The sequence below is a fragment of the Protopterus annectens genome, chromosome 17.part0 (assembly GCF_019279795.1).
Source record: "Protopterus annectens isolate FY-2018-M chromosome 17.part0, PAN1.0, whole genome shotgun sequence".
NCBI classification, from domain to species: Eukaryota; Metazoa; Chordata; order Ceratodontiformes; family Protopteridae; genus Protopterus; species Protopterus annectens.
This window is the reverse complement of record NC_056751.1, coordinates 347,914,696-347,928,729: the sequence shown is the minus strand read 5'-3', so window position 1 is coordinate 347,928,729 and position 14,034 is coordinate 347,914,696. Positions and strand designations below refer to the sequence as shown.

The 14,034-nt window shown below is 41.2% G+C and overlaps 2 protein-coding genes across 3 annotated transcripts in view; one reads left to right on the top strand and one right to left on the bottom strand.

Annotated features, from left to right (window-relative positions):
• The window catches only part of HPS5 (HPS5 biogenesis of lysosomal organelles complex 2 subunit 2), a 1,422,788-nt gene extending 1,417,074 nt beyond the window's left edge, over positions 1-5,714 (bottom strand). For both annotated transcript variants that reach the window (XM_044059074.1, XM_044059075.1), the window contains exon 1: positions 5,599-5,714. In XM_044059074.1, the coding sequence (XP_043915009.1) occupies positions 5,599-5,635 (37 nt within the window). In that variant the 5' untranslated portion in view covers positions 5,636-5,714. The remainder of the gene's footprint in view (positions 1-5,598) is intronic.
• Positions 5,645-14,034, top strand: part of SAAL1 (serum amyloid A like 1) — a 579,650-nt gene continuing 571,260 nt past the window's right edge. Inside the window, exon 1 of the mRNA XM_044059076.1 lies at positions 5,645-5,854. The gene's annotated coding sequence lies outside the window, so the exon portion shown is untranslated. The remainder of the gene's footprint in view (positions 5,855-14,034) is intronic.

The window sequence follows — 14,034 nt, the reverse complement described above, 5'->3', positions numbered from 1 at the left end:
GGGACCACTGTTGCTGTAGCCATTCTTTGGGCACATATCCTGTAGTGAGGCTGAGACTGTACAGCAGTTTTACTTGAGGGATTAGTTCTTCTTGGAGTTCATGTAAGACGCAACCCGGGACGCCATCTGGTCCCATGGAAGCAGTGTTTTTTGCTTTGGAGAAGGCGGCCTTCACCTGAGCATCAGAGATGTTTGGGAGGCTGCATTCTGCCGGGATAGATACTTGCTCTTTTGGGGGGGAGGGGGTGGAGAAGTTTGCACTGAACCTGTCTGCCAGGATATTGGCGATGTCTGTGGGTTCAGTGTATTTTTTGTCATTTAGAATCAACTCAGAACAAGTCTGGGAGTTGCATCCCAGGTTCCTAACATAACTGAAAAAAGCCTTATGATTGTCTTTAATGTCCTGTGCAATTTTTCTCTCGAAGCTGGCCTTGGAGGATTTTATGAGGGATCGTAATTTTTTGCTAGTACTGATCAGAGATGCCTTGCTCTATCATGTAGTAGCTTCCTCCTTCTGTTGTACAGTTTATTTATGCCTGGGGTCCACCAGACTGGATGCCTGACTTTGGATGATTGGGTCTTGATTTTGTTTGGGATAGCATGATCCATGCATTCCTGGAGATGTCCGTAGAATGCGTTTATATAGGATTCTGCAGTTTGGGCCGTAGTTTCCACTGGCCCTGGGGCCTTGAAGGATTCCACTTCAGTTTTGAGAAGTGTGAAGTTCGCTTTTGAGAAGTTTTTCACTGTGGTTTTCTGGGCTGGGGGTAGGGTCGGGATGTGGATATCCAGTGAAATTAATTTATGGTCTGATCTTACCAATGAGGGATATACTTTTGGTATGGAGCATAGAGTCCCCATGTTGGTAATGATCAGGTCTAGTACGTTTTCCCCTCTTGTGGGAGTGGTGATTAGTTGTTCCATAGCATTTGAGTTTATAAATTCCAGGAACCTTTGGGCTAAGGTGCTGGGGCTTGAGTAATGCTCCCAGTCTATGTTTGGGTAGTTGAAGTCGCCCAATATAATGGTGTTCGGAGAGATCTTAGTGTTCTCCGATGTTTTCAGGAAAGCCGAGTGGGATTCCTGACTTTGAGAGGGTGGTCTGTAGAATGCTACAAACTGAAAAGCAGTCTTGCCCACTGTCAGTTGCATATGGATGGTCTCCGACACTTCGTGCACTGCCACTAACCTGGAGGTATGGATATCCTTGATAAATATGGAAACTCCCCCTCCTTTTGTGGTTCGGTCTGGGTTTTGGGGCCGAAAAGCATGATATGAGGTATAACCTGGTAGTGCTGGGGTTCTCTCTGGAGCCTTGAACCAGGTTTCTGTCACTGCACAGATATCGATGTTCTCCATACTGAGGAGAGCTTCGAGTGCATGCACCTTGAGGTTAAGACTTCTGGCGTTTAGCAGCATTACCCTTAGTTTCTTGTTCCTTGTGCTGTCTATGGAGGTGGGTTTGACTTTTGAGCCTTGCCTAAAAAAGGCACTATGGGGGTGGCAAGAGCCTTTGCCAATATCCGAAAGCCCAGGGGTGACAGATGCAAGCCGTCCCTAGCGAAGCAACGTGGCTTGTCGAGCATGTCATCCCAGGCTGACAGACACTGGATCCCCTTTGAATGACACCAACATTTTAGCCAATTGTTAAAATAAATCATTTTGTCTTTATACTGTGGCATCATTCTAGGTGAGGGTAAGATGCTGCTCAAGGTCAGGGTCATACCGGCCTGGGCTACATGATCAGAGAGCTCCTCTATGTCTCTTTTCATGTAGTCGAGGGAGGTAGGTCTAAGGTCATTCACGCCAGCATGTACAATGACGGAGTCATATTTGTATTTGCTTTGGAGTGACCTGACTACTTACGTTATGTGGCGGATCCTAGCGCCCGACAGGCAGCTCACTGTGAACTTCTCTTTATTCAGCCTGGTGAGCGGGACGTCAGTGTGTCTGACAATAGAGTCACCTATTACAAGGGTATCAAGTGTGTTATTCAGCCTTAAGGGTTGTGACTGCTTGGCACACTGACTTTGTGTGCTATGTGTTATACGCATTCGAAAATGGAATAAGCTGTTCAAAGACTCCCTTGCTCACATTAAGATATTAACTGAATGAGTAGCTATTAGTTGTTAAGCTACAGGGACACCTTGACTCCATTTAGATGCAACTGTACTAAAACCACACATATGCATTTTTTGGAATAATCTAGAATTGATCACAGCTAGTTTCTTCTCTGAAATGCAGAAAGCTCCTGCATTTCTTTGCAGTTTTTATGGGGAAATCGGTGCCCTAGAAGGCCAAAGAGCATATACAGCTCCCTGACAGACGAAGAAGATCACCAGTACAAGACCATTCAACAGGTTTCCTTTGGGATAAATATACTGAGGTTCCCAAGATCTACAATTAGCCTAAGGTCCTTTGTCTTTTTTATTCCATAAAAAATAAAATAACCTATGGACCTTCTCTAGTCTGGTAGGAACCTCTTGTTCAATCAGGATTGACATTATGTTTTTGCCACTTATTTAACAGGGTGGGATACCTCCCATGGAAGGTGACAGAAAAACCAAGATGGCAAAGAGTGCTTTGTAATATCTTACAGGCTCCCAGAAGTGAGCAGTTAGGCACGGTGCCTGTTGATGTCTGCAAATAGGTGGACCGCAGCTGCCTGGTGGTTGTCAAGAATTCCTGCTTCAGAGGCCACAACTTGTCTGGAAAATACTCTGGTTGATTGGGTTCTTCCCAAATTGTGCACGGCATTCTCAAACATCTGGTCAGGTTTCCTCTGCATTTCTGAAAAAGTCCACTGAGGAGAATGAAGGGAGTCTTCCTGTTTTTCCACGGTCTGCATGGGTGCTTTTATTTATGGCCAAAGCAAAACTGGTCCTTGAAACATGGCAGTCAAAGGCCAGCTTAGCATCTCTCAGCAAAACTCATTCTGAGCAACAAACTCCACTGAAAAACTATGCTGGATCCGTCTGCACTATATGTAACATGCATCAGCAGGTTTGCCATAGTGAAAACAGTTGCCAGTTAGAATAAGACATTGTTTACAAGGTCCATCAGACAAGTGATTGATAGTATAATGCATTTCATCATTTACATCCTCCTGAAAATCCATTGGGCCATATAATTCAACATCTTCAAGGGCAAAAAGTGGAGGATGCCGATACGTGCTTCCCTAAATGATCCTCCACCCTAGATGCATTATCTGGTGAATGAACCGCTGGAACATGGAGTATGGGAAACTTCTTTAGAGTAGCTACCATTACCAAAGTATTTGATTTAGTCAGTTTTAAACATACATGCTATTCACCTAACAGACAAATACGAATGGAAGAATGCTTAGATAAAATACCTGTTATCTACGGATAAAATTTGTTTCGAGGTCAAAAAAGAAAAAAAAAGGTAGCAAAGAGCAGCCCAAGAGAACCTACTACAAGATTCAACTGCTTTTACAAAATGATAAGCCATAGAGTATGAATTTATATTGAAAGAAATCTAAACTAATAATTCTGGACACTGAAAACAGCTGACTTTTTAACATATGCAGATAAATACTATTACTACAGCTGTTATTTTATCTGGGGCATCCAGAACTAAAAACAAAATTTCTAAAATGGTGCGACCAAAAGTAAAAAAAAAAAAAAAAAATATATATATATATATATATATATATATATATATATATATATATATATATATATATATATATATATATATATATTTTAATCTGACAATAGGGTGAGCAAACAGATTTCAACAAGACTTCTATCAGACATACCCCAGGTCACATTACATACAGCAGTTAGCTGCAACACAAAAAAATTAAATAATTATGCTAGCAAAAACAAGATACAAACAAAATAAATGCTTCATGCAATAGTTTCTAGCTCAAGAAGTTCAAGAGTGCCAATATTACTTTTATTTCACCATACTCATTTGCACACTGCTGAAATTTAAGATGAGTTTCAGACATGGAGATCAGTGCTTCCTTTCTACAGGCATCAGGTCCTGGCAACTAGCATGCATTGCAGAGTACACAGATTAGGGTTACCAGCCATACCATAAACAGAACTGATTGACTCAGTAGGAACACCAGTCTAAGAAACCCAAGAGTTAACCTGTACATCCAGGAAGGCAAAGGACTAGGGGAATGGAGAAAGGGAGTGAATACTGCAGCAGTGAAAGCAAGGGCATCTACTGTTATGGTAAGATTTTACACAACTGGAGTCTGTATGTCCTCCCCATGGTCGAGTGGCATTCGAAAGACATGCATGAATGGGCATGCCTTCATTGAAGGTTGGGCGTCGGGCTGGCACCTTGGCACTGTAAAAATCTACTGCCAATCATTAGCGGACCGGAGTTCCGCTGTGGCGACCCCTAACTGGGAAAAGCCGAAAGGAGAACAACAACCTGTCCCGCTTTGGGCAGTTGTGTCTTGCGTTAAAACCTAAAAAATGTCAAATGTCCTGAGATTTTAAGACAAAATATATTTCTTAAGTTTTCCTTAACAGTTGCATAAAACAGTTACTTTGTATCTGGGACACACAAATATTACATGAAATAGAATAAGCAACACAAATGCTACAAAATTAAGCTTTTATTTTGTCAAAAAAGTGAAGTTATGTCCTTTGCACAGGCTGTGGGTATATTTTGTCTGGCAAAATCTCACATTTCTACAAAAAATGTCCCACGCTGGGCATTTGAAAAGGTGGCAACCCTAACACAGATATTGTGAAAAAGAAGACCCATTCACTGGATGAATTACAGGGGGAGGACTAAGTCCATGACAAACAAACAGCACAGAGTGTAATGAACTGGAAAAATGAGCGTGCCAAATACTGCACTGATCTCTAATAAGTCACCACCCAACATGTCCACATGCCAAGTATCAATGTTTCATTCTTGAGGCAGTATAACGATGGTACATATGATGAATGTCTGCAAGCAGTGAAGAAACCAGCAGTAAACAAGTCCATATTCAACCAGCCATTTTCATCTTGTATATCTGTCCTGTGGAGTGAGAAATATGATAAATCGGTACCTCACATATGCTGCATAATTATCTACCGTTTTTGTATACAAGCACTTGATATGCTGGGAGAGTGACAGATAAGTGTCTTTAAACCGACACAAGTACTTCTCGGTCCAGAGACAGTCCAAATACTACCGATTTTATTTTTAAGAAACTCATTAACTCTTGGACAAAATCAATACAACTAAACAGTCAGAAGGGTTATGCTAACAGAAAGGTTCTTCTTTATTTGATGAACGGATCTGTTTTGGCTAGTAAGTGCCGAGCTCCCAAAATGAGTCAGTCACGGGTTCAATCTGTTACAACTTACACATGATAGAAGTAAGTAGGCGACTCCTTAAAGGAGAGTCTACTTTAACACAACGCTTTTTACATATAGCAGCAGCAAAGGCATTTTCTCAGCAAATAACATTTCTTAAATCTGAAAAGAAAAAAACGGAGGCAGCACAACACTCGTTGACAGAATCACTGTTAAGGGACAGGTTAAAAGGCTTGGTTTCTGTACAGGACGACAACTTAAGGAAGACACATCCCAACAACTATACAATACTCTTCATACTTACCAACAGTGTTAAACCCCTGTTCATTAGCTATATCCATTCAACTAAGATCGTTCCATAGCCTAACATAGATACTTTCACTTTCTTGTACTTCTGTTATGTACAGTACTAAAGCGGAAGTGAGATCATGCCTTGTGTAAGTGTGAGGCTTGATACTAGCAGAGAGGAATTGATGTTGTCAAATGTTGAGTTCCTTGTCAGACAAGCGAAGCTTTTAAGTCATTTATTTAATATTGCTCTACGGACGCTATATGTAACGGTAAGATCAACACATTATATTTATATACAAATATGTTGTTATTTGTAATGTTAAATTACTTACTGCTTTTTTTGTATTCTGCTAGGACCAAGCTGGTCATAACCCGATCCTTTATTGTGTAAAGTCCTTAAGTCCAATAAAATGCTGGATTTCATTACTTAGTTCTGACAGAGAAGCTTTAATCTCCTTCAACTGTGTTCGCTCTCTATTTTATCTGTCACTGTTTGGCTGCTTATTTAGGTGTGTGATGATCATACCTCTCAAGTGTACCTCATTACGGGAACGTACGTACCTCATTTGGGGTCTTAAAAAGTTCATGTTCCTCGAAGTTCCTCAAAGTTCCACATTGAAAGAGTCTGTCACACATTCAGTGTTAGGACTTTTTTAAGTGAAATCCATGGTAAATAGAAATTAATCATATTAATTCATTAAATGATCTTCTTTATAAGTAAAACCAGCATATTTTAACCATCCTATGACCTTCCTAGCTGAAGTTGTTAGTAAGCCATTAGTATGTGTTCCACGTTTTGCCCATTTGTTCCACATTATGAAGGCGAATATTCCTCATTTTGGAGATGGACGGTTGAGAGCTATGGTGTGATCCATATGCATTGCTTTAGTTTACCCGATTGTACTATTTTCCCCTCATAAAACATGTGATTTAGTGTAACAACGGAGAGTTAAAGTTACTAATACGACTGGATGGATGTCCACCCAGAAAATGCAAAGTAATACAACTCTTTATTGTACACACTTTTTTAAAAAGAGTAGCAACATGTACCTCATTCCTACATCTCAACTGTCGCTCATAGAGTACCTTACTTTGCAGATTAGTTCTAAAAACATTTTACCACAGACCAAATGTAATTTTACTCACTGCCATACTCTTATGACATTTTAAAGCATATATTCATACTTAGTGATTGATTGATTTATCTGACATTTGTTTACCGGGATGGTTTGACTGGGTCTGTATGAACCCATTTTCAATGGAGGCTTGAGGAGAAAAGCTCCAGTTACATATAAACATGTTTAATCTTTATACAAGCAGTATAAAAACATTCTTACACGAATTACAAAGTAGACAGACGTGCAGTCTTTTTACAGGTGACATACAAAGAATAATAAAATGTTATACATATAGAAATAGCAAAATTCCTGGATTACAGTAAGTAGTTACTTTGATTGATGGCAGCAGATGGTGCAATATTCAAGTGAGAGAAGTAGATATACAAGTGTTAGATACATAGAGAAGAAGAGACACTGTTAGGGGTTTTCTATAGTGAAGGTTAGTTTGGGTTAGACAAGGGCACAGCCAGGAGATGAGCAAGTGTTTTTTAGCAGAGTTTTAAAGGCAGGTAGGTTAGTGGTGGTTCTTACTGTCAGTGGAAGAGAGTTCCATACTTTAGCAATGTAGTGGGCGTAGAGGCTTTGCCTATTTGCCGTGAAGGGTTTGTAAATGGAGAGGAGTTATTTGTCCATGACCTTAGTGTCCTTTTTGGGTTGTATGGTGTAATGATGTTTTTTTTTAGTGCTGGGCAGGTTAGGGCTTTGTAGACTTTGTTGTGGAATGTCAGAAGTTGGGTATATAGGAGGTAGTTGGGGAAACTCTAGCCAGGTTAGATTTTTAGTGGCACACAGTTATGGGTTCTAGTTTTTAAGTTGGTGGCAAACTTGGCCACTTTGTTATAACACTGTTCAAATTTGTATGTAGAGGATCTCTATAAATTAGTAAGAATTGGAGCACCGTAGAGCAGGGAGAGTAGAAGGAAAGTTTTAGCAGTTGTGATTTTGGAAGAGGAGGTAAGTGTGTTTTTGTTTCTGTAGAGTGTACCAAGTTTCTGGTGGGTTTTCTTTATGCTTTTTGTTGAATGTGAAGATTAAACAGAAGGTGATCATCAATGACGACACAGTAATTTGGTGTGGTGGGTAGTTTCTATGGTCATCTTATCGGTAGAGAGAATTTTGAAGTTGTTTATATTAGAAGTACAGTTTTTTGGTTGATAAAGAAGCAGTTTACTTTTTTGGGGGTTGAGGAATAGCTGGCAGTTAGTAAGCTCGGATTCGACAGCTGAGAAATTTTTTGAGTACTGGTGAGAAGCTGGGATAGTATATGAGAGGTACTAATTATAGTAGAGTCATCTGTATATTGGATGAGTGTACCACTATTGGAAGCTCTACAGAGATCATTAGTAAAAATATTAAAAAGTAGAGGTCCTAGGATGAATCCCTGTGGGACTCCAGTGGGGTTTGTTAGAAAGAGGAGATGACATTTGACCATTTTACAGATTGCTCTCTATTATTTAAGTAACTGTGAAACCAGTTTAGGGTAGAAGGTGTGTAACCTAGGTTGGAGAGATTTTTAGGAGAAGAGAATGAGATACAGTATTGAATGCCTTCAAGAGGTCAAGAAATAGTACAGATATATTGCTGCCTGAATCTCTAGCTTGGTTTACAAGGTTGGTGAAAACAAGGAGGACTGTAGTAGTGCTATGGCCTGGACGAAAACCATGCTGTGTGTTAGTAAAGAGGTTATGATGCTGTATGTAGTGCATAAGTTGAAGATGAATACATTTTTCCAGTATTTTAGAGATGGGGGGGGGGGGGGGGTAGCTCTAGATCGAAAGTTTGTAAGTTTGGTGGAGTTACCTCCTTTTTGGATGGGGATGATATGGGATTTTTTCCAGATGTTAGATACTGTGGATTCAGTTATGGATCACTTGATGAAGATGCTGACTGGGTATGCAATGGCCTCGGCTGCTAGTTTTAGGTGTACAGGAGGGAGGTTGTCTGCAGAGGTAGAGTAGGGTTTAAGTTTCAGCAGTAAACTTTTTATGAGACTTATGGGTACTGATTGAAGAGTGAAAGTGGGATGGTTCTCGGAAAGTCTTTTTGTGTTGTGGGGGTGAAGAGGGAGAGTAGGTTTAGGGTTTGGTGAATGTGAAGAGTTATGGGTGGATAGGGAGGATGAGTGGCCTGTGTTGGAGGATTTGGTAATGAGGTCAGTTATTGATCTTATGAAGTGGATGTTAAATTCTACAGCAGTTTGAGAGGGAGGGGCGTTTAGTGAAACCTTGGTTTCCTTTTTTGTTCCGGGTGGAGAAGAGTTGTAATAGTGGACCAGAATATTTTTGGCTTAGTTATATACTTTTGTTGTAGTAGAGTATAGTACAACTGTTTGTCTTTGCTAATTAGTTTTTTGTTTGATTATGTAGCTGCCTAAAGGTAAGTAGATTATGTTCTTTATTACTTTGTTTCCATAGAACCCAGGTGGCATCCCTGTTTTTCATCAGATTTTACATTCCTTAGTTAACCAGGACAAGGGATTGTTTTAATTCTTTTGGTTTGAACTGGGGTGAGGGTGTGTAGTAGTTTTAGGAAACAGTTGTTAAAGTAGAACACAGTCTCATCTAGTGGCAATACCTTTAGTGGAGACCAGTTTATTTTTTGTAGTAGGTCATTAAATATGTCAGTGGAAAAGTTAGGGTGTTTACAAACAGTTTTTAGTGTGTGAGTTTTTGGACAGTGAGTGTTTGCCTGAGGCTTCACCAAGTATCAGAAAAACCTGTGTGTAGAGGTAGATAAATTAAGAACAATCGTCCAGCAAGAATGCACGTATGTCACTCCACAACAGGTACAAATATGGCTCTGTCATTGTCCATGTTGGTGTGAATGACCTGAGACATACCTCCCTGGACTACATGAAAAGAGACGTAGAGGAGCTCTCGGATCTTGTAGTTCAGGCAGGTATGACCCTAGCTCTGAGTAGCATCCTACCATCACCCAGAAAGATACCATAGTACAAGCAGAAAATGATTGACTTCAAAAATTGGCCAAGTTTCCGGTGTCATTCTAAGGGGATCTAGTATCTGTCTGCCTGGGATGACATGATCGACAGTCCTCGATGCTTCACCAGAGATGGCCTGCACCTGTCACCTCAGGGATTCCGGATAATGGCCAAGGCTCGTGCCACCACTATAGTGCCTTTTTTAGGCAATGTCCTCAACAAAATTTCCACCATAACCGCTACAAGCAAACAAAATCTGAGGGTTATGCTGCACAACGCTAGAAGTCTAAATCTCAATGCACCCACTCGAAGGACTCCTTAAAATGGAGAACATAGACATCTGAACAGTGACCGTGACCTGGTTCAAGGCTCTGTAGAGCACCCCAGCACTACCAGGCTATAATTCATACCACACCTTTCGGCCCGTAAACCTGGACCAAAGTACTAAAGGCGGTGGTGTCTCCATATTCATAAAGGATATGCACACCTCCAGGCTAGTAGCCCAACATGTGGCATCAGAGATACTTCAGGTACATCTAACACTATAACTGCAGTCCAGGTTGTAGCCTGCTATAGATCCCCACCATGTCCCAAGACTCCCACTCCGCATTCCTAAACACACTTGAAAATATTAGGATACAAAGCAATACCCTTATACTGGGAGACTTTAACTACCCCTCCATTAACAAGGAAAATTACTCATGTACCAACACACTTGCTCAATGTTTTCTGGAATTCATTAATTCCACCGCCCTGGACCAACTCATTCTTACCCCCACCAGGGGTAGAAACATCCTTGACCTGGTTATTACTAACATGGGCAACCATTGTTCTACACCAGTAATCAACTCCTTCCTGATCAGATCTGACTATAAGTTAATCACCATGGATATCCCCATCCCACCCTCACCCCCCCCTAAAGAAAACCACCATAAAAAACTTCTCCAAAGCCAATTTTGGGCTTCTAAAAACAGAGGTGTCAAACTTCACAACACTCATGGAAAATGGTGCATGACTGCTGAATCATACACCAATGCACTGTATGAGCACATACACAAGTGTGTGGAACGGGCTATACCAAACAGAACCAAGACGCTCTTCTCCAAAAAAAAGGAAGTCAATCACGTGGTCCCTCCATAAACCAACTCTACAACAGAAGGAAAAAAACTGTTGCAGAAAAGGGTGAATTCCCATGACTGGAAAAACTCCCTTGTAAAAAAACTGAGATCCATCATCAAATCCTCTAAAGCTAGCTACGAAAACAAAATTGCTGTAGATTCTAAAGAAAACCACAAGGCATTCTATAGTTATGTCAAGAATCTACATGGCAAGACCCAGATCTGCTCTGAGTTACAGCACAATGGCAATACATATACATAACCAACTGATATTGCCAACATATTGGCCGACAGGTTCAGTGTGAACTTTACCCCCCTTTCACCCCATAAAGGGCATATCACAATACCTGAGGAATGCCAAGTCCCTGTTATCACAGCTACACAGGTAAAAACTGCACTGTCCAAAGCCTAGAATACAGCTTCCATGGGACCTGATAATATCCCTGGCTGTGTTCTACATGAATTACAAAGTGAACTGGCACCACACCGGAGTACCCTGTTCGGTCATGTCCTCATTTCAGGCTTTGTTCCTACCGAGTGGCTCACTGCTATGGTCATCCCACTCCACAAAGGGGGGGCGACTACAGACCCTGGGAACTACCGCCCTATTAGTCTGACAAGTCTGATATGTAAGGCTATGGAGCGCATCATCATGGACCTTATCAGTAAGGACATAGGGATTCTCCAAACTCTAAACCCCACGCAGTTTGGTTTTCTGAAAGGTAGATCATGCCTGCTCAACCTGATGACCTTCTTCGAGTCTGTCACCAGAGTTGTGGATGAGGGCAAGGTAGTTCACACAGCCTACCTAGATCTTGCCAAGGCCTTCAACACCATCCCTCACTCAGAAATCATAGATAGACTCACTAAACTAGGCATAAACTCCTGTCATAACATGGGTTGCCAACTGGTTCACTGACAGAACCCACACTGTGAAAGTTGTTGACTTCAAATCTGACTACCGGCCAGCTACAAGTGGTGTCCCACGGGGATAGGTCCTAGGTCCTCTCTTGTTTGGCATTTACTTCTCTGAAGATTAAGCCAACACAAAGGGACTCCGGCTGACCAAGTTCGTAGATGATTGCAAACTGAGAGCCATTATTGATTCTCCAACTGATGTAGACATTCTACAAAAAGGCCTCAATAACACCAGTGACTGGTGCTAGAACCATGGCCATAAGCTCAAAGCCAAAAAATGCATTGTCATTCCCTTTGGGAAAAATTCGGTGCCCATGAACTACCACATAGGCAGTAGTCCACTAAACACTGAAGGTGTGATAAGAGACCTGGGGACACAGGTTGATAGCAACCTCTCCTTTGATAACCACATTGCCACTATAGTCAGAAAGTCCTTCTATGTGGCACATCTCATTACAAAAGGTTTCTCATCCAGGAAGAAAGAGTTCATAATCCCTGTCTACTCATCCCTCATTAGACCTATTAGAGAATACAATGCCCCATTTGGTATGTACCTGACAAGACACCTACGACAACTGGAAAGGCCACACAAATACCTCAATAAGAAGATCTTAGGCCTTAGATACATGCCCTATATGGACAGACTCAAAAAAACTCCAGCTGTACTCTGTCTCTTATCGCCTACTTAGAGGCAATCTCTGCTTGACTTACAAAGCCATGTCTGACTCAGAGCTGCTAGATATGCAACACCTAAAGAAATCCCAATCCCTCTGTGCCACATGCTCCAGGGACCTAAGCCTCATTACCACAATAAACAGAACAAGCTGGAGGGACAGGTTCCTAACCTAATGACTTCCCATACTCTGGAACAAACTTCCCATTCATGTCAAGCAGAGCACTTCACTGGCCCTCTTTAAGAGAAATCTTGACAAGTGGATGGGGAATAGGAAGTTCACCCCAGGGATCACTTCAGTGGCCTTGCTTGACCGGGGCACTGGGAACTAACTTTGGGCGGCACGATGCTAGGGAATCTTCTTGGGCTAGGCTTGTATAGCTCCAGGGCCATTAGCCTAATACACACCTATGAACCTATAATAGCACAAGGTACTAGACAGAGTTCAATTTTCTACAGTTTAACTGTACTTACATGGCATGCACATGACACAGAGGTACGCGGGAGCATCTACCAGCTATGTAGGATGGTTTTCCTTTTTTTAAAAATGGCACCCTATAGGTATACTGGCTTAAGTAAATTCATGCAGTACAGTTGAGTAGGGGGGAGTGGTTAGGTATGGAACCAGCCTATAGTAATAGGTTTAGGTAGGGTAACAGCCTATAAGACAGTGGCATTAAAAAGAAAAAGAATATCCAATAAGGCATGGAACCAGGCTCCACTAAGTATCAGAAAAACCTATCAGTAATCAGGCAAGTGAAGTAAATTCGGCAATATTTGCATGTACTGCACAGATGTATTTTAAATAATTGCTGCACTGTAGTACTGTAGGTTTGTGAAAAAAGCATGCTTATGCCTAAGAGTACCTAATTGTGGTAACTACAGCTTCTGAAAAGATACCTACAGCCCTATTTGCGAGCTGTAGAGAAGTGTGGGAGCAGCAAATGTCCCTGTGGGTATGCACGCCAATCAAAGACTTGAATTAAAATACAAATAATTGGTCTGTGTAGGGATAAAACACATGTTTAGTTGCACTGAGTTAGTCCCGATTATTTCAGCTTGACTGGGTTCAGTGAAATGCACGTATGGGGAGACTGCAGAGGTGTTAGTTCAGCTTGAGGTAAGGGGACAGTCACGAAGTGATAATACAGCTTAGGGAATGGCGTGCAAACAATGGTAAGGGACGTGGGAGCTTCTACCAGCCATGTAGGATGGTTTTCCTTTTTATAAAAAAAAAAAAAATGATGGCCTGCAGTACATACTAATTATAAATGGTGGTATAATTGGGGCTATACTTATTGTGCTTCTAATTTAAAGTTTGATCAGTTGCCACACATGTTGTGGGACTGTAAGATGTGTGTTTCTAGTCTGCCACCATAAAGAAAGAAGTAAACCAGATCTTTGGCATGCCTGTTGCATATGTAGCAAATTTAGTCCCGTATTTCATCACATAAATGGAATTTGTTTTCATATGTGGGCAACATGTAAATGTCCCAACATATCCTTCTTTTGTCCATCTCTGGGTTGTTTGTGTACAAGATATGAGGTAAAAACTACCAGTAGAATGTAAGCCTAGGCTTCTTAAGATCCTCACAAATCAGTACTCATGAAGTTGTGAAAACAATGTAGTGTTTCTTACCCGGAGTAGGTATAATCTTCCTAAGATGTAGTGATAACAATCTTC